At 30.9% G+C, this 22854-nt stretch overlaps 1 protein-coding gene across 3 annotated transcripts in view; it reads right to left on the reverse strand.

Moving 5' to 3' along the window:
- LOC145265545 (uncharacterized) overlaps positions 1 to 22854 on the reverse strand; it is a 188850-nt gene that overhangs the window by 105169 nt on the left and 60827 nt on the right. For all 3 annotated transcript variants that reach the window (XM_080121509.1, XM_080121508.1, XM_080121510.1), the window contains 4 exons: positions 21453 to 21533; positions 19799 to 19922; positions 3935 to 4050; positions 1534 to 1645 (listed from right to left, as the gene is read on the reverse strand). In XM_080121509.1, the coding sequence (XP_079977635.1) occupies positions 1534 to 1645; positions 3935 to 4050; positions 19799 to 19922; positions 21453 to 21533 (433 nt within the window). The remainder of the gene's footprint in view (positions 1 to 1533; positions 1646 to 3934; positions 4051 to 19798; positions 19923 to 21452; positions 21534 to 22854) is intronic.

A 22854-nucleotide genomic window follows, 5' to 3' on the forward strand; every position in this document is an offset into this window, starting at 1 on the left:
TCAGAGTGGACCTGGGAGTAATGGCAATTAAAGGGTGACTCCACACTCCCCAAGGCCCGCAAGGTGGGGCATAACCATCGGATATAGTTTTAGGTCATATCAAGGACCTTCTAATACGAGGTGCCTTCAAAAAATTTTGAGCACCAGAAAATTCATCATAACTTTTGTTTTACTGAACGAAAATTGTAAAAAAATATTTTTTCACAATATGGCTGAGACGGTGATCTATAAACTGTAATAATTGTTTGAAATTTGGTCGAAAAATGAGTGAGCGGTGAAGCTTTAAAGCAGTTCTAATTGACTAAAACTGCCACTTAATCATATATTCAAACATTAGCGTGTTTAAATGACGTATATCTTTTTTGCTTTTTATTTTTTACAATAAAATGGAATTATTAGGATCTGGGGAAAAATATTTTCGTACCAATATCTAAAAAATGCTGATTTTTGTTCCATATTTCTTACCCAAAACTGTTTTTTTTTTTTTTTTTTTTTTTCTTATTCACAACCAAGTTTAAATTTACTGCTTTTAAATTGGCGGAATTTCTAGAAAAGTAGACCAGAAGATCTGATAGTGTTTGACGTGAGCATGTTTTGTATAAAATTGGAAATAGACAACAGCAGAGAAGATTAGATCTGGAGAGACAGAGTCTGGCAAACGCAATAAGGATACGCAAGGTCAAAGGTTACGCAAAAGTAAACCCTATCTCAAAAGTCATAAAATTTAATTCATTATATTTATAATCCTCGAGTGACTTTTTGGCTTTGATAAGTGGTGACTCATAAGAAGAATAGAAAGCGGACCTTGTGTTAACTTTCAGCTTCCTCATAACCTTCGCTTTCCTTATTTTGTCCTTTTAGTCCTCATATTCCATGAACGATGTTTCTGACAAAGCAGGAAGAATTGCTGTTTTTTTTTTTAGGTCGGAATTTGTCTATCTAACACTTATCATTGATTAGTTTTTGCACTTTGAAGTAATATTTTATATTTTTTAAAACTTCTTACATCAAGTGGCTTCATGCCTTATCTAGGGCGATTTTCCTAAAAAAATATATAAATAAAAATAAAAAATATATTCTGGAGATTTGACCAATTTCACGAAAAACACCTGTCTAGCTGAATCCACTGTGAAAAATTTTCCCCACTCTTTATCTGTGTCTAAATCAAAACGTAGATTCCATTAACAAAGCTTCTTTCTTAGAACTGCACGCCTGTGGAACTCTGTTCCGTCTGCCTGCTTCCCACCTGACTACAACCTGGATGTCTTCAAGTCCAACGTAAACAAATTCCTAATGAACCGCCCCCTTAAGTAAACACTTCATTAAATCTCCACACTAACGTACTGTACTTGCAATAACCCTTATCCCTGAGTGGCTTCCGGGCCTTGATAAGTGGTGACCACTGTGTAAAAAAAAAAAAAGGTTGGAAGGTCTGCAAATTCCTTTAAGTCGTGTTAATATGGTGTTCAAAAGTCATGTCTTCTTACCAAACTTTATCTGAAAGTATAAACGGTAAATGTTATCCACGCTTACCTTCGTCGTTTGATCCAGTAGAAACATTATTGGGTTGGAAATCGCAATTCTCCGATAAGACTTTCGTCAGAAATTTGTCCACTTTTGAACCGTCGGAATTTTTCCAGAAATCCTGAAAATGTTGTGAAAAAATATATTTAAAACAATCATATCAACAATACAAATGTGTCGGGTTAGGAGTTTGCTATTTTAGGTTGACTCTGGGTACGGCCAAACATTTTTAAACGACATTATAAATTCCTTCACGCCAACAAATAAGAAATAAATAGAGAAAAGATATAAACATATATATTTTTCGTATTGCTTTTTATACACATAGACACACACGCACAACACAGATTGAGATAGATAGATAGATAGATAGATAGATAGATAGATTGAGACAGCCAGTCAGTCAGAAAGACAGACGGGTAGTTATATAGATAGATAGATAAATTTTAAATACAATAATTGCTTAATTCAAAAATTTGAAAATTAACTAATAAAGTCAAACAGCTATTTGAGGAATTTTGCGATGATGTTTTCCGGGGAATTCCTTTGTCGAACAGTTCAGATTTTTAAAGAGTTTAAAATTATAGTTATTTTCAATTTTAAATCACATTGGAATGTTATATTAAGTTCGAACAAAGCAATGTTTGGGAGACGCCTTACAATACGTTTATGGCTCATTTCGAACTCGTAACACATGCGTTTATGACCCAGTTCGAACTCGTAAAGCATGCAGTTATGGCTCAGTTTAAAGATTTTAAAGGTGCGTTTGTGGCCCACGTGGTCATAAAGACAAGAGAGAGATGGGAGGGGGGTAGGGTTATGCATACATATCAGATATAGATAGACTAAGATATTGCTTATAAATTTGTATTTATTGCGGACTATTATCCTCATCTTTTCTTAGTTGTTTCACAACGTTTCGGCCAACTATTCCTCTGGCCTTCGTCAGGTCGTAACCGCGACGGGATAGGAAATCTGAATCTCCTGACTGCATTCACTGCAATTACTGCCTTCCATAGTTGTTGTCGTCTCACCATGTTTTGGCCAAGTAAGCCTCTAGCCGGCTTTGGATAGGATTGAAACCGCTATCTTCAGACAATTCTCACCTGACGGAGGCCAGAGGAATAGTTAGGCGAAACGTCGTGAAACAACTATGAAAAAGATGAGGATAATAGTTCGCAATAAATAAAAATTAATAAATAATACTCATCTCAATGAATTCCAATTAAAAATAATATATACCATTCGGTACGGACCCGACTATGGAAGATCAGATAATAAATAAACATGAATTTATAAGACCAAAAAATTCAACCCTGATCGCGCTTTGGAGCCCGCGGCGCAGTTGATAGAGACGTTGAATCTCTATGGTTCCAGGTGAGAATTGTCTGAAGATAGCGGTTTCTATCCTACCCAAAGCCGACCAGAACGTGGTGAGACGGCAACAACTACGGAAGGCAGTAACTGCAGTGAATGCAGTCAGGGATTTACAGTTCCTATCCGTCACGGTTACCACCTGACGAAGACCAGAGGAATAGTTGGCCGAAACGTCGTGAAACAACTAACAAAAGATAAGAATAATAGTTCGCAATGAATAAAAATTAATAAATAATACTCATCTCAATGAATTCCATTTAAAATAAAATATTGTTATTAAATTTTGACGGATTGTTGTAAATTTTAACCTTTGAAAGCTGGGGTCAGTAAACATTGATCTGACTTTTTCTGAACCCGGCTGCCTTCGCTTTTGTCAACAACTGTCAGCCTGGTTCAAGTGAAGGATTGCTGTATTCGCCATGTTTTTCATAACACATTAAAAAATTACTTGTGTCCTGGAAAGGAAAATGGAGGTCGGGTATAAGGCCACAAATGTGGGGAGATGACCCCCGTCCCAAATGCGTTTGTCATTGTGTAACATGGGTATCGTCGCAAGAACAAACAAAATAAAGGAAAGAAATAAAAAGTTTTTAAGTGCGAATGGAATGCATTTATTTGTGGTTCTTCCACAACAAAGCATTTCATTATATTTCCGAAATCTTTTCGCACACACATGTGCTTTTTAAAAGTCTCTGTCGCCGCCATCTCACGCCGGTGCCAGCCAGCGCTTTCTCGCCCTCGACTTTCACATGTCCAGCTTGTTCGACACTCAACTTGATTCTCTCTCATCCACGAGCTATCTTTTTAATTTTTTTTTATTTTTCTAATGACGAAAGCCCGCACACACCTGCTAATTTACATACATGCTTTAACGGTTGTTGCTGCTAATATTTTCGCTAGCCAGCTATCCTACAGCTGCTGATTTTCTCACTCACGCTTATACGCACTATGTTATAATTGTACCACAAACTCGGGTCCATTAAAAGCAAGAAACATCATTATGAACATAAGCCAGAATTGTTCGTTTACCTACCAGGTCAATGTCAGCATAGACGTCATTACTGGCGGACTGAGATTCTCGTTTTACTCGGACCACTGCAGCGGACATCAAGGGACCATAATGTCCTTGCCAGAATTTGTCATCTTTGCCTGTAAAACAAACAAAATGAACTATTTAATCGCAATATAAAATTAATTATATCAATACGAGAACGGACCTGTGAAATTCCAATTTAAACAACACAAATAACACAAGTTTGTTGCCTCTCTTTCTCTTTATGGCAAAAGATTATTATTACGCTTTCTCTCTGTCAACTGATATAACACCCGCTTTCTTGCACATTTGCCATCTCGTAAATAATAATAAAAATATAATTAAATCGGTAAATAAAAGAAAATATCGTCTTAATTCAGGTTTGTCCCACATGATAGATGGATAAGTAGATGGATAGATAATGTATACATATATATATATATATATATATATATATATATATATATATATATATACATTGAGGGTAAAGATTAAAAATCAGTTTCAAAAGGAGAAACAAAACAAAATCAAATTGAGTGTACGATCATTTCGGAAACAATATTAATTTTATTAATATTCACAAATAATATCGACACTAATTGACAATGAATGATTTTAAATATTGTCTCCTCATCAGAACAATATAATTATATATATATATATATATATATATATATATATATTATATATATATATATATATATATATATTGTGCAGTCACACACACACGCTCGCGCGCAAATAAACGAACCTTTATTCATTTCAATTTCCCCGCGCATTTTGCACAAAAATAAGTTCTTCCAGCAACGACACAATTTCAAATACGTCCACACACTTTTCGCACAACAACAAAAGTAAAATGAACATATTTCTGGCGGACGTAGTTGGCAACAGTATCATGTGACACAAGCGACCAATGAGAAAATTCAGAAGGTTGTCTTTTTAACGCTTTTTCAAAAACCAAAAAAAGTAGCAATCTTGCCTTTTGAGCCGGCCCAAAATGTATAAAAACGCACCAAACAGTCTTCTAGGGTTAATTCAATTCAGTGAATTCAATTCATTCAATTCATTTCGTTCACTCAGTCGTTTTGACGACACACGAGAACATGCCTCTCGTCTTCACAACACCATCGCTGCCGACGCTGTCAATACCATGATGACATACGCCACGCGGACACTCAAAAATCACTCGTGCGCATCCACTCCGCATATTTTCTAATTAATAACACCGAATTACTTTCCTCACGAATTACCTTCCTTATGGGACTTTTAAGTAAGGCGCACTTCGTCAGAAACTTTAAAATAATCTCATTATTTTCACACAGGACTTTAACCTTCTAAACTCCTTGATTCCACCAAGGACTTTCATTTAACATTTCAATCAGAATGACTTCAAAGAACTTTTTCTTAACCTATAATAAATGCCAAAAATGAGTTAGTTTCTAGATGTAAACACAATTTTTTTTAAAATACAGCCAACTTAAATTAACATAGATTATCCTTAAACATTTACTGTTTGAAAAATAAAACACCCACTACTTATTACTATTCACCTAATATACTAGCTTATTTTTAGCTTTTATACTAATGTCCTCCTATTTCATACTGTTTAGTAACTCACCATGCACGCTTTCACATATTATAATTTAAATCTCAAAACGCTAGGAATTAGTGTAAATACTGTATTAACACTGTTTTAACACCCCCTAATCAAAACCATTATAAAGCTAAATTTTCATACTCTTAAGTAGATCATATAGTTTCCTGTTGAAAAATATTTTCCGCTATATACATATTTGAAAATGCAAAAACTCATAATACTAGAAATTCGTCATCTCTGGTACTTGTTAGCAATCAATTTTTTTTACCATCATCATCATTATCATTATTATTATTATTATTATTATTATTATTATTATTATTATTATTGTTACCATTATTATTGTTACCATCATCATCATCATCATCATCATCATCATCATCATCATCATCATCATCATCATCATCATTACCATTATTATTATTATTATTATTTTTATATTATTATTATCATTATTATTAAATATATAATCATTAATATTACTATCATCATTATAGTTATTGTTTTTGTAATATTACTATCATCATTATAGTTATTGTTTTTTACCATTATTATTATCAATACTATTATATTTTATTATCATCATTATCATCGTTATTATTTTATTATTGTTATACTGGTAGCATTGGTAGTAGTGGTGCTATTATACAAATGTAATATTTATTGTAATGATCATTATTATTGTTATTATTATGATTATTATTATTAATTAGATTGTCATTAATATTATTATCATAATTTCCATTAATATTATTATCATCATTTTTTACACTAATATTATATTATATTATTATTAAAACAATCATTATTATCATTATTGTTATTATAAATGATACTTTTATTATTGTTATGATTATTAGTAGTAATATTATAATAATAATAATAATAATTATTATTATTATTTTATTTTATTATTATTTCATCATTATCATTATTTTTAAGGTTACTAATATTATTGGTGTCATGATTATTATTATTATTATTATTTATTATTATTATTTATTATTATTATTATCATTATTATTATTCATTATTATCATTATCATTATCATTATTATTATTATTATATGTTTTAAGTTAATACACCTTGTTCATATATGCAATATTTTCACAGATCAATCAAACTCTAATATTTCTGTTAAATATTATTATCATTAAGTATGTATGTTGGATTTTACTTTAAATTTCAGCATTATATGTTAAGAGCAAGCAAACAGAAGTTTTTCTTTCTTTCTTTTTCTTTTTTCTTTTCTTTTATTTTCTTTCCCGTCTTAGCTTGAAGGTTGACCTATTTTTTTTAATCGTGTCAAATCCTGTCTAGAAATTTCATATTCAAGATTAATAAGTTAGACGCTCCCTTTATTTTCTTTTTTTTTCCTTTCCTTTCTTTTGCTATCTCCCCCTCACTTCCTTATTTTTAGAGGGCAGGATTTTAATATACAAATATAATCTTGATAACAAAAACTGCATTTGATTTTTAAAGACTATTTTGCTTTTATTTAATTATTTTCATTTTATTTAATTTTATTTTATTTGCCTTTCTACAAATATCTTTTGATTTTTATTCACAAATTGATTGAAAACTTGAACTGAATTTTAAAACTGAGATATGAAAATTATTTTTACCGGATTTATATAATAAAAGATTTGCCGGATATCCAACCAAACTAAAGAAAAACTGTGTAAATATGTATATATTGGATTGTTACCAGCTTCCTTGGATTTATTACAATACGCGTTGGATCTTTTTACCTGCCGAATACCAAGAACTTCCATTACAGGATTTAGCATACACTTCATTTTATGTTCAATAACAACTTTCCCTTATTCTATGTAGCTAAAATGATTTACAAACTTAAAAAACATTTAATTTAATTTTCTGTGCTTATTACCTTTAGCAAATCAGGTGCAAACCTTTTAGAATATTTGTTAATATTTTCCTCCGAGGAGATGTATAAACATCGAAAACTCATCGGTTAAGGAAATAAATATATTTTACTATACTGTATTCTTTGTCTTGCATACAATAAGATTTCTATATTTGAAATTTAACTTTTTCAAATCACAAATTTTAAATTCCTAAATTATGATTTATTTGCTTTATCTAGTATATTGAGCAATTTTATTTAGCTGGGATAGTCTTATATAAAATGTTACATTCAATAATATTTTGTAAGACCGATAATCACTGAATTTGCACACCAGTAGATTTATTGTATTTCATTATTCTGAATAGTACATATATATATATATATATATATATATATATATATATATATATATATATAAATATAAGTGGTGACTACCTTGTAAAAAATATATATATACATATACATATATATACATATACATATATATATACATATACACGTATTGGAAAGTGTTTAGGACCTGCAAATTGTCATGCGAGATCGAACGAAAGAACTGAAGAAGTCGTGTAGATTCGGTGGTGAAGCGTCCTGAAAGACGACAGAGATGAGAGAGAGGAGATGAGATGAGATAAGATTATATATATATATATATATATATATATATATATATATATATATATATATATATATATATATACTAGACTAGACTACCTGTGACCCGTTGGGCCAGTATGGTATATTAGCTATGGAATTAATGTATGAGCGTGACACTTGTGACGTAAAGAAAATAGTTTTTGTAACATAGCAGAAACATTTCTTTGAAAGTATATTAAAATGAAAAAAGAATATAGATTTCTATGAGTCGTTCTGTTTATAATTGTTTATTTTTGATAAAAAAATCTTACAGCCATTTAATTATAAGTGGGTTGCCATACTTATAGGTAAATGTGCACTGAACAGATACCATAATACTTAACGTTAAATTTAAATTTTTATATATCTTTTAATTTAACGCGAAATAAAAAACAATTTGGACGCTGAAAACAGGCACAGTATAACAATGCGTTTTATTGCCGCGTTGATTATTTATTTGTAATGCAATTAAAAACATATTTTCAGGGTTATTTATTTATGTTGGAAGTATAGAAGAAAATGTATGAATGTTTTTTTAAGAAATGTGTATTAAAAAATGTAGAATAAATTAAAAAAAAAAGGAAAGCGGTGGATAAATCGCCGTTGTAAAATGCTCTTATGGTTGTCAACGGGTCAAAGTAGATTTATTTGTAAGAAAATTGCGTTAAAATAACTTAAACGTAATACGGAAATGAACGATGTAAAAACAGCAGAAAGTATTAACAATTGTTTATTTGAATAATTTAAACGCGAAAAAAATTGGGACGTATTGTTTTACTGTGTACGTTTTCAGCGTCCCATTTTTTTTCGCGTTTAAATTATACAAATAAACAATTGTTAATACTTTACCTAGCGTGGATGAAACGCGGAATATTCTGTGTAGCTTAATCGCCATATATATTTTATAACTTACTATATATATATATATATATATATATATATATATATATATAAAGAGAGAGAGAGAGAAAAAGATAGATAGATAGATAGATAGATAGATATAAAACGTGAGTTGGGATTCCACTGAAATATGTATGCACATATGTAACAATTAATGTTTGTATAATAAACAGACTATATACTGTCCAGTATTGAGCCCTCTTCAATAATCACGTTAGTTTCATTGGAGTTACATCTAGGAAACCAATCGATACAATCATAATAAACACACATATCTATCTATCTATCTATCTATATATATATATATATATATATATATATATATATATGGAGAGAGAGAGAGAGAGAGAGAGAGAGAGAGAAAGAGAGAGAGAGAGAGAGAGAGAGAGAGAGAAAGAGAGATATATATAAAATGTGAATTACCACTTTTCCTTTATTTCCATTACTGATATTACCTTCTCTCTCTCTCTCTCTCTCTCTCTCTCTCTCTCTCTCTTTCTCTCTCACTCTCTCTCTCTCTTTGTATATTTGTATCCCAATAATTTCTTAAGAAAATATGCTTGGAAAGATATGCATCACTCATCGTATTCGTTGAACCTTGCACCAAGAGATAAGCATCTCTTTAGAATTGGAGTGAGTTAAAACTTACTTCAAAAGCAAAAAAATCGAAAGTGAGTTAGTGTGCATTTCCAGTTCAAAACCTTAGTAATTTCATAAAAATAGCATTAAAATATAATTGACAGTTGGAAAGAGGTCACAGACAAGAATGTGGAATTCATTAAAGTTTATATGATCTCCCATTGTGTTTTATTGTTGTTTAATTGTGTGTTAAAAACGAACTAACTTTCTTTACAATCTGATATATATATATATATATATATATATATATATATATATATATATATATATATATATATATATTAAAGTGAAAGTGTCTTTGTGTGTCTGTGTCTGTGTGTGTCTGTGTCTGTGTGTGTCTGTGTACACTTCTCTACGCAATAACTCTGTCAATTTTAAGCCTACAGATTCGAAATTTGATATGCAGAGTACTGAGATTTGGGAAAATCGATGTGAATGGTTTTCGGACAGAAATTTGGCGATTAAGGGGTCAAAGTTCAACGATTTGACCTTTGAGAACTCTACCAACATCCTCCTACAATTTTGAGTCTAAACACGTGAAATTTTAGATATAGATTCCTTGGATATGGATCTAACTTATTAACTTTATTTGATCCCTAAACAATAAATTTTAAGGGGTCATAATGGGGGTTAAAGTTAAAAAAATGACCGTATTTTTTTTTTTTGCTCAGCATACACCTCAAAACACCCGGGCAACGCCGGGCTGACATGCTAGTATAATATAAAGCTGAGCGTCGGTGTATGTGTCTGGTCACAAATAGGCTCCTATATGGTTGACTATTATAGAAAACTGGTCCCATATAATGATAGAAGATGTATCGAGACAGAGGAATGGGTATGTTTGATCTGGCATAATGATAATTCATTAAAATTGTGGGATCTGCGTACGCGCCTGGTCCACAAAGAATGGAAATAAAAAATTAAAAAATTAAAAAAATAAAACGTTTACAAGTGTTTTTGATATAGATGTACATAAGAATACTTTGATAAGTATGTTTTAACTTAAATAGGGATGGTATAATAAAATTGTGGGGTCTGCGTTCGCGTCTGGCCTCCATAGAATGGAAATAAGCACAAACTTTAATACAGACTTTTCATATCTATCTGCATAAGTATACTTTGATAATTATGTTTCAGTTTGAAGAAATATGGTATAATAAAATTATGGGGTGCTCGTTCGCGCCTGACCTCCATAGAATGGAAATATGTCACAAAGTTTAACAAGGTTTTTAATATAGATCTACAGAATATTGTGATAAGTGTTTCAGTGTGAGCAGGTATGGTATAATAAATTATGGGGTTTATCTACTTTATTTTTACTTTCATCATATTTTGCTTTGGTTTTGATACCCCCAAATTCGAAGCTATCTCTTTATAACCCTTCCTTTTCATAACCTATCATACTTTCATAAATCAGAGTCCATTTTCTGTAGGCTGATTTTGAACCCAGTCAACTACGGGTACTTTTGCTAGTATATATATATATATATATATATATATATATATATATATATATATATATATATATATATATATAAATGTAATTCTTTGTTCGTTCGTTATTAATAGTCTAAATAACCACTGAACCGATTGCTTCGACATTTTGGTATAATATGTTTACTGTACCCATGCGTGTTTTTATGTATCGCTTTTTAATTATAGCATTATATTAAATTTTTCTTTAATAAATAGGTGGTTTTCTTTATTCCGATGTTGCCATTTTTATTTGGGGACATATTATTTATGACCGTCTGCCGTCACGTGACATCACTTCTGTGGTCCCACTTAATGTAAACAAATTTTTATCATTTTGTATGAAAGAATTTTTAAAAATATCAGATTCTAATCGGTAAATTTTAAATGGATTTAATCACGTGATTATTCATAATGTAATCATGTGGTTGAAATTTAATTTAAATTAACCACATGTGATCGCTTTCCTACGGGCAAAATGAATGCCGACGCTCAAAATGTATAAACATTTTGATCCCTCGCTTTACTTAAAAATTCATCAAAAAATAGGAAATTAACCAGTTTTAATGAAATTTTCAGTATTTATCAAATAATGATTGCGAAATTATTTTTTATTTAAATCATAGGGAAAATGTATTATTTTGTTTAAACAAAAAATACCTTTACTATTATTATGGTTTTCAGTAGTAAATAAAATACGCAAGAATTTATTTTTGCCTTTTTTATATACATAAAGCATCAACAATAAAAAAATTTTTTTTACAGGAACATTACGAAAAAAGCCCCTAAAGTCCGTATTAATTAATTCGATATAACTCGAAGAAAATGAATTTCTCGAATTACCGATATTATCATTGAATTAAGCATTGTTTATTTAATATTTTCACACACAAAAAAATATAATACCAAAAATATTTCTTTTTTTAAATTACAGATTTCGCAGAATTTTTATATGCAAGAGTTTAATAATTTCCTTACTCGCAAGTAACATAATTTTTATATAATATTGGTCAGTAATTAAAAAAAAAATTAAGGTGGAGTTGTACAACCATCACCCCCATGCGCAATTTCCAATAAGGGGGATTGATTTACTAGGATGTGTATTAGAAGCTGAGCACTTTTTAAAATTATTTAATTGTTGAATTTGCATTTTGGTTAAATTTGTTAGTTTGCAATCGCTGATATCCCACTCAAAAAATTAAACAAAAGACGAAATTAAAAAGATTGGTACTCATGCAGAATTTGACCCCCCCCCCACAGGATTCCAATTATGGTTAGGGTTCATTCGGCAATCACCGGATTCAACCGAGCGTTGTTCAAATGTTGAAACACTAAATCAACATTTTATTTATTGTTTTGCATAATTAATTAATGATGAGATTATTTTTTCTGTTTATTTTCTTAACATCTGTTGACAAAAAAATAATTCGTACATTCTCTTGAAAAAAATCAAACTTTTCTCTACTTTCACGTAACTATTTACAGTGTTCATATAAGGCATTCATCTGTTCTTTTTATAATAAAAATTCCGTTTTCAAAAAGAAACGTTTACTGCCAACTTTCTTTAAAAAAAGAAAGAAAAAACAAAAAAAAAATTGTCCTAACAATCTATGGTAAAAATTAATCTTTTTTTCTGAACCCCCCCCCCCCCAAACTTTTCTTGATAAAAAAAATTGCAAAATATAATAAAAGTAAATAAACAATACAAAATGCAGTTTTTCTTGAGGAATGTATTCCATTTTAACAAACTGCGCCACAGCAACGCGTGGCCGGGTAAGCTAGTATATATATATATATATATATATATATATATATATATATATATTAATTTTATTTATACAAACATTAATGGCTACATATGTGCATACATGTTTCTGTAATCACCCACGTTGGGGGATTACGTCTTCAGGCCAAGAACTACCTTCAAAAGCCTGAAGACATAATCCCCCAACGTGGGTGATTACAGAAACATGTATGCACATATGTAGCCATTAATGTTTGTATAAATAAAATTAATATACCTGCTCTGTTCACTCATTGAGCACTAATTTGGTAGACACATGTTGTTTCATTGGATGTACTTCTAGGAAACTAAACTCTACTGGCTATATATATATATATATATATATATATATATATATATATATATATATATATATATACTAGCAGTATTACCCGACCTTGTTCGGGGGTTTACATAATGCCATATATATATATATATATATATATATATATATATATATATATGAGAGAGAGAGAGAGAAAATAAAAAGAGAAAATAAAAAGGAACAAACCAAGTTATGTGTTCATCAACGTAATAAGGACGAAACGTTGATGAACACATAACTCGGTTTGTTCCCTATACAATTCTAAAACAGCTGGCTCTATTTTTACGAAATTTCACACAAATGTACTTGATGTATCTGGCAGTATTCTTAGAGAGGTTTTGTATCGGAATGTCTTCGATAAATATCAATAATAGATAATCGAAAACATCTGATGATATAAGGAGCAGGCGATGTTGACCAAAGTTGCCACCTTACATCTTATACAACCTAACATCATAAGTCCTTGAATGAATGCATTTAAATGAAAAAAAAAAAACATAAATAAAACACTTAAGCGAAAATATTTTTTTTATTTGTAACGCAAACCAATTAAAAAATTGATTTTCGGTTTTAAGAGTGTAGAAAAATAAAATGTATAAATCTGTTTTTAAACAGATTTATACATTTTATTTTTCTACACTCTAAAATGAAAAAAAAACGATTCTGTGAATTGTTGATTTAAATAAAAGCTTTTATGTCTTATGTTATTATTGATACCGCATATATGTATATATACATATATATATATGTATATATATATATGTATATATATATATGTATATATATATATGTATATATATATGTATATATATATATACATATATACATATACATATATATATATATATATATATATATATATATATATATATATATATATGCGTGTGTGTGTCCGTCCGTCGCTCTCTTTAGTCTGCCTGCCGGTCTATAGCTCTATCTCTCTGTCTCTCTCCGTCTTTTTATCGCTATCTCTCTCTTAGTTTGATCTGCCTATCTCTTTCTCTCTCTCTCTTTCTCTCTCTCTCATTCTCTCTCTCTCTCTCTCTCTTTATATATGTCTCTCTATATCTCTCGGTCTCTCTCTTTGTCTCTTTGTCTATCCACGTCTCTCTATGATTATCTTTGCCTACTTGTTTCTTGCTGTCTGCCTGTCTGTCTGTCTGTCCCTCTCTCTCTCTTTGTGTCTGCTTGTCTATCGCTCTATCTCTATCTCTTTGTTTATCTCTCTCTCTGTCTCTCTCTGTCTCTCTCTGTCTCTCTGTCTGTCTCTCTCTCTCTCTCTCTCTCTCTGGTTCTCTATCTCTCTGTGTCTGTCTCTGTATCTGTCTTTTTCTCTATCTCTTTATCTCTCCTATTATTTTGTTAATCACCTATAGGTTCCAAAAATACTCATAATTGCACCAAATTTGGAATTAATTACACCTTAAGTTGACCAATTCGTCATCGGGCTAACAATAATAATGCTATCACAGATTCTCCTTAATAAATAATCACTTATAGACTCAAAAACTATGGAACAAAATGGCGCCAAATACGCCATGAAGCACTTTCGGCATAAGACAGCGAAAAATAATTTTGAAGATAACGTGTTTTACGAAAATATGATCCTGCAGTGGGAGTCTTACGTTATCATAAAAATTTATGCACGAAGATATAACACGGCAAAAATCAACAAAACATTAATTTCTTAAGAAAATATTAATGGAAAAATGTCCATCGCCCATCGTATTCGTTTGACCTTGCACCAACAGATAAGAATCCCTTTTAAATTGAATGAGTTAAGAATTGCTTTAAAAGAAGAAATCCAAAATAAGTCAGTGTCCACTTTCAGTTCGAAACCTTATGAATTTGATAAACATAGCAATAAAATATTAACAGATGGAAACAGGTCATTGACAAGAATGTGGAATCCATTAAAGATTACGTGAACTGCCATTGTGTTTTATTGTTGTTTAATTAAGTATTAAAAACGAACGTAACTTTATTTACCACCTAATATATATATATATATATATATATATATATATATATATATATATATATGTATATATATACATACGTATATATATATGTATGTATATATATGTATATATATATTTCTGGTCAGGTCATGTCATATGCTACTGGTACCATGTAACCCAGTACTACCTGCCTCATGGTCAGGTCACCGGCGACTAAACTGGCTCCCCCACCAGACTTATTTGGTGAGGAGGGCGGCTAGTCTCCTTGAAGGATTAAAAACAAGACCTTCCAAAGGGCGAATGAACTCTTTTTCTGGGTCAACGGCCAACTAGCACCGTGTATATTTGTGTGTGTGTGTATACGTGTATTGGGATAGAGAGGACTCCCGTAAGCCGTGGTGAAGGCAACCTTTCTAGGAGAAGCAAATCTCTGATTTAAAAAACCATAAAGCGGAAGACCAGTACCCGCATTAAGCTGGTCTGCAGTTTAATTTGTTGCTGGCTATCTTGCTCTTGCTTGTTGCTGGATCTCAACATTTTGAACCGAGAGAGAGACTTAGCTGTTGTACAAAGCTAAGACTCTGTAACATCATCTTTGTATAGATGCTCCCTCAGGCATTTGGGCTCATGGACTTTAAGTGTCTGAGGGAGTGGCACTCGTCTGACAAGACGTTGCAATCATCATGTATATATATGTATATATATACATACATATATATATATGTATATATATACATACATATATATGTATATATATATACATCAATGTGTATGTATGCATGTATATATATATTTATGTATGTATATATATATGTATGTACATATATATGTATATATATGCATATATATATATATATATATTATTTTTAAAACAGTAATCTACGGACATGCACGTTTCGAGGCCCTATAACTCCTCAGCGTAGCTTGACTGTATCTTTAGGGATCAAACCTCAGACCATAAGTATTACTGTCCGGTGCGTTATCCATTACGCTACGAAGTCTTAAAAAGTTTTTTTTTTTATCGTTTATAAACTTATGTAGATTTCATGTTGATTTTTCAAACGATAATACGGTTAAGAAACGTCTTCATCTTTAAAATCTTTTTACTAAGATAATCGTCCATATTTTATTTGGACGTAAACAAATAATATTTTTCTTTATTATTGTTTTTAAAACAGTAATATACAGACATGCATGTTTCGAGGCCATATTTCTCCTCGGCATAGTTTGACTGTCTCTTTAGGAATCGAACTCCAAGCAATATGTATTACAGTATGTTTACGTCCAAATAAAATATGAGCGATTTTCTAAGAAAGATCTTCAAAGTGAAGACGCTACTTACCCGTATTATCATTCATAAAAAAATCAAGATATATATATATATATATATAATGACATGTTGGGTTTCTTGTCCTTCAAATTTCTCGAATCCACCCAACTGGGGATCAACCTATCTTTGCACTATCCGCAAAAACAATTTCCATAATTTCAGTTGTGTTGAAAATTTTCCAACCGGACTAATTATATTCAACTGAATTTAAATTTGAATTTGATTATTTTCGCCTTTCAGATTACCTTTGAAACAGTCTTCATGCAAGCTTCAACTTTATGCCCGGTTTGTTTTTATTATTTTTACATCTACTACATTTTTCACTCGTTGTTTTTTAAGGACATGTACATCTTTGCACTTTATGACTATAATAAATTGCGGTTTCATTTAATGCCATAAACAGAAAATTCTAGCATTGCTACAAATATAATTTGCTGATTTCTTTCTGTCCGCTGATGAGAAGAATAGCATTCTTTGAAACTCCATGTAATAAGGACTTGTAAATTGTTTTTTGAAGTATTCAGTCGAACAATAAATTTTATTGTAAATTTTAACTTACAGTTTTAATTTCTTTTCTCTTATGTATATATATATACTAGCCTGGGTGCCCGAATTTGTCCGGGTGCTTGGAAAGGTGTGTGTAGCAAAAAGAAAAAAATGGTAGTAGGCAGGCAGGCCCGAGCTCGTACCGCGAAAGAGGAAAAGAACGTGAAAAAAACAAAACAAATCGTGATGTCTTTGCCGTTGCGTCAATTGCAAAAGCGGAAGTGGCAAAGGGTTGAATTAAAGCTGGTCAATCGAAAAAAGTGGATGAATTTCAAAAATATCGGCGAAAGGCGAAAAAAGGACCCTCCTTGTAGAAAAGTGCTAATTGAGGATGAAGGAATTAATGTTTGTAGCCGATTTTTCGATATTTGTTATCAGAAGGGTCGAGCTTCAAAACGATAGCAATCTTGTAAAAATCCACTGCTTCTGTCTAAAAGTTTGGGGCAGACATAGAAACATACATATATACGTACATCCATTCAAGCAGACAGATGAGTTTTTATATATATATATATATATATATATATATATATATATATATATAGTAATTTATAAAATATATATGGCGATTAAGCTGCACTGAATATTCTGCGTTTCATCCACTATAGGATTCGTCAGGCTTATGCGCGAATTCTGTCGTTGCTTCTAGTTTTTATATATGTTGAGGATTTCTAGTTAGCCAATCAGCTTTCTAGTATCCACCGCGCCCCTTTTTATCAGCCAATGGGCATGCATTTTATCGAACAAAGGATCTGTTTTAGAACAAGGTTAGTGGTTTAAGGTAGACGTTTTCCTTCCTTTTTTCTTTTTTAAACCACTAACCTTGTTCTAAAACAGATCCTTTGTTCGATAAAATGCATGCCCATTGGCTGATAGGAAGGGGCGCGGTGGATACTAGAAAACTGATTGACTAACTAGAAATCCTCAACATATATAAAAACTAGAAGAATCCACAGAATTCGCGCATAAGCCTGACGAATCCTACAGTGGATGAAACGCAGAATATTCAGTGTAGCTTAATCGCCATATATATTTTATAAATTACTAACTAGCTCTACCTACGTATCGAGCACTTTTGAAGTAAATACTTAAAGTTTACGCATAAATCTATACTTTCGTATATTAGGTTTATGTGAGTAAATGAAGTAGTTATATATATATATATATATATATATATATATATATATATATATATATATATATCATTCAATGGAAGGAGGCGAGATAAATGCATAAGCAACCAAGACTAAAACAATGGTCAGTTAATTATTAGGTTGTCGGACAGTTCATAAACACATGCGGAAAATTGAATTTTTATGCAATTATTTTTTTTTCGTTTATATTGTTATAGTGAGTTTCATCTTTCTATTCCAGATAAAATTGGGCTGCAAGTTTTGATTCGTTACTGTTGAAAGTGAGGTCTTTCAACCAGGAGAGCCGCAGAAGAGATTTGTGCTATAGAAAGCGCGCTTGGATGCAGCAGGACAATGCCAAGCTACACACCGCCAGGAAGACCAAAGTCATGTTTGAAGAGGTCAAAGGCGTTGAGGTTCTGCCACATCCAGCTTACAGTATTGACTGTATCTAATCAGATTCTTTGATTCGCAAGCTGGCTGGCTGGTACTTTGACCAGATCCAAAAGCTTGCAGATTGATGACGGAAAGTCTTGGAAAATGATGGTCTTTATTTTGAGGATTTTTTTTTTGTTATTGCTTGGCGAGTAAAAATTCAATTTTTTGCAAGTGTATATTAACTTTTGGGACAACCTAATATAATTAACAGCTCATTAAAACAACAAAAAAATAAATCCTTAGAGAAATAAACATTGATCAACTCTCTACCGTACTAGAAAAATACTCACACCTGAGAGTATCCTATAATTTTATAAAGCCATAATTCGACCATGCATAGTGCACTCATACAACATTGGTGCCAGTGTATCTACCACTAGTGTCTCACTCTTAAACAAAGTCTAAAAAGTAAAATCTAATAAGTCCTGCACTATCAGCCAACCTCCTACCTCTGTCCCATCGCCGCAATGTTGCATCTCTGTGCCCGTTTTACAAGTACTCTAATGGAATGAGCCCCAATGAATTCATGGTATTTGTATCTTCCAAACGTCCATACTCTCGATTAACTCAACAAGCAGCAAAATCCCACCCCATTTACTGGTGAGGTCTCTGGATGCAGGAAAACCTTCTACGCTAATAGTTTCTTCCCTCGGATTGCTAGACTTAGGAATTCCTCCGCGTTTCTTGTTTCTCATATTGTACTAACCTAAAGAAGTTTAAATATAATGTGAACAGATCTCGTTGCTCAACTCCCCATAGGCCCTGGTTAGAAAGGAGCCCAAATAGTATCCCCTTAGTTCCAAGTGGCAATATGCCTTGTTTGGTGTGAAAAAGAATAAAAACTATATATATATATATATATATATATATATATATATATATATATATATATATATATATATATATAAATACATATAAATTGAGACATTTTCCGATAAAAATGAAGTGTCCTATCAAACAAAATTGGTTTTAATTAAATAAAAGCTGTTTCCTCATAGCCACGCAATCAGAGTACAAATACTTATGCAGCACTAAACTATGATACATCCATTCAGACTGAAAAATGCCAGACGGCACAAGCCCCTTATAGAAATGCGTGAACTATCTAAAATATGCAATATCAAATTGATAAGATAGCGAAAAAAAAAAAAAATAACAACAACAACAATAATAATAATAATAATAATAATAATAATAATAATAATCATCATCATCATCATAATTTCACTCACCTGTTGATTCCAAACTGACGCACCTGACTCCAGGTCCATAATCAGAGAATACTACGTTCGCTTCCATCCATTTGTTATTTTCATAGATTTTACCAATTTCACCAGTACTATATTTCTTGATTACCTGTGACGAAAGATTATATATATATATATATATATATATATATATATATATATATATATATATATATATATATATATATATATATGTTAGTGTGTATATATATATATATATATATATATATATATATATATATATATATATATATATAGTCTTTGAAGTTTTTAACATTTGAAACTATACAAAAAATCATTTTTTATCATTCGTTAAAAAAAAAAAATCTAGTCAGTAAGTCATTTAATCACCTGCAATCACTGCATCAACTCTCAAATTTACTATAATACCAATTTTTTTTATTTTTCAAGGGATCATCAGTTGTTTACCATGAAACACTGTTTCGGGGATTTAATATATATTAACAGACGTTAGAAAACGTTTAAAAATAAATGTTTATATTTCAACAGTATTTCTCGCGGTGAACGGTGCTCGAATAGATTAGGCCCATGCTAATGAAGCCAGATTTGTGCAGATCATCATATGAAGATTAGATCACTTTGACAGATGTTAAAAAGCATTTAAAAATAAATGTTTAAATTTAAATATATATATATATATATATATATATATATATATATATATATATATATATATATATAAGACAGCAGTGACCACAGTCCACTCCAACGAACCAGTAAACCAGTAATAAAAATTGAACATACGAATGAAGAGTAGAATCATTTACACATGTTTTCACCGCTCGGAAACATTTCAAATGAACTACGAAAATGCTCTTTTACATTTTAAACACATCTTGAGTATATTCTAAATATCTTACATTTTAAATACTTTCTGAAGAGGACGCTTCACAGAACGTCTGAAACGCGTTAAAAACAATCTCAATGATTTAAAAACATTATCACAATGATCTAAACATAATTTTCAATGAAAAACCAAAACATGGAATAATAAAATAATGTTAAAAAATACACGTTGTTGGTGACCCCCTCATTTAAATATATATATAATGCTTCTTATCTTGAGTTGAGCATATTGGGAAATGATACACGATATACCATTGGCGTATTAAGCGATGCTCCTTATGTAAACAAATTGAGTTTAGGCATTCGGGCGATGTCAAAACATCGTTAATTCACTGCCCGCACAGCAGCTGCTGATTGGCGTAATGATTCAAAGCCTTGACTGTCGTACGGGCGGTTGGCTTTCGATCCTGGCTTGAGGTAGTTGCCTGTCTAGCCGCACTGATAAGCTGTGATACAGCGAAACAGTTATGTATGTGGATGACTATATATATATATATATATATATATATATATATATATATATATATATATATATATATATATATGAGGAATTAAACGAATAAGATCGATTCTTTAAGAGGAGACTTATCGGAATAATGCAAAGCTCAACAAATTGTTTTGAAGCTTATATAGAGTATCAATAAAATAAGATAATGACAATATAAAAATATATACTAATGCATATAAATGTATATAGATTTATTCAATAAGGATGATACATCAATTATGGGTGTTTATGTTTCTACTTATTAATATTGCAAGAGATACAAACCGTCCCATTTTCGTCCATCAGTGCGGCTGTCATGCTGTAGTAGCCACCACCGCACACGCCTTCCCTGTACCATTCGCTGACCTAACAAAAAGAGACAAAGGAAATTAGGTTCGTTACCAAATATTAATAGAAAACACAATAACAATGTATTTTCGTCATCCAACGTTTATATATCTAGTTAAACCAGATTACGTACTGACATAAGTATTCTCATGGAAGTTTTCTATGTCTTACTACTTCCGTGCTGATTCATGACAAATTAGAAGTGAGTTAGGGTAAGGGTTAGGAAGCTGGTGTTTTGTTTGTAGCACTATCACTAGACAGGACCAGCAAGCTTCCTCTATCTGGTTTGATTTCCAACAGATTCACTTTCATCGGATTTCAGGATTCTTTTATATTACTTCCGACCATCCTAATTCTCACAAATCAGTCATAATTAGGGGAAGTGGGCATAACTTTCACTCACTTTAAAATATCTACTTCTACTTTCCCATCAATCACCGAGAATTATCCTTTTCCTAGATGTATAGCCTTCAACAAAGTTAAGAAACCCCATCTATCCACTGTATGGTAATCCTCTAGAATGTGGGAGGGAATCTAACAGGCGCTACATGTTATCCAAGGGTGACCTGGAACTGTGCAAGGCAGGGGCGTTAACCTAGCGGTATTATCAATTCCGGCTTACCTAAATACATATAACGCTTAGTATTTCTAAATTGTCACCCATCAAGTACTAGTCAGGTTCAACATGTCTTAACTTTGTTGATCTGACGAGAAATGATGCATTACAGTGATTATGCGTATCTAATGCAATATAGCATAAATATTAATGTAAAATGCGACTTTTTGAGATCTACATTTTAAATTATATACTTACGATTTGAAAATATATTTCAGAAAAGGTATGAATCATAGTCTAGGGTTACATATTAAACGAGTAGATCATTTAATATATATTTTAGTTAGTTGCACCATTTCCCTAATCCATATTGGATGTGAAGAAAGAGAAGGGAAGAAAAAGAGAGAAAGAGAAGAAAAGAAAAATAACTGTATCCAAAAAGTCAATTCATTTATTTGCAATTTTGTTTATATATTTATTTGTAATTTTGTTTATATATTTATTTGTAATTTAGTTTATATATTTATTGGTAATTTTGTTTATATATTTATTTGTAATTTTGTTTATATATTTATTTGTAATTTAGTTTATATATTTATTTGTAATTTTGTTTATATATTAATTTGTAATTTTGTTTATATATTTATTTGTAATTTAATTTATATATTTATTTGTAATTTTGTTTATATATTAATTTGTAATTTTGTTTATATATATATTTGTAATTTTGTTTATATATTTATTTGTAATTTAGTTTATATATTTATTGGTAATTTAGTTTAT

Source organism: Euprymna scolopes, chromosome 40, assembly GCF_053919585.1.
Source record: "Euprymna scolopes isolate OS-2025 chromosome 40, ASM5391958v1, whole genome shotgun sequence".
Taxonomy (NCBI): Eukaryota; Metazoa; Mollusca; class Cephalopoda; order Sepiida; family Sepiolidae; genus Euprymna; species Euprymna scolopes.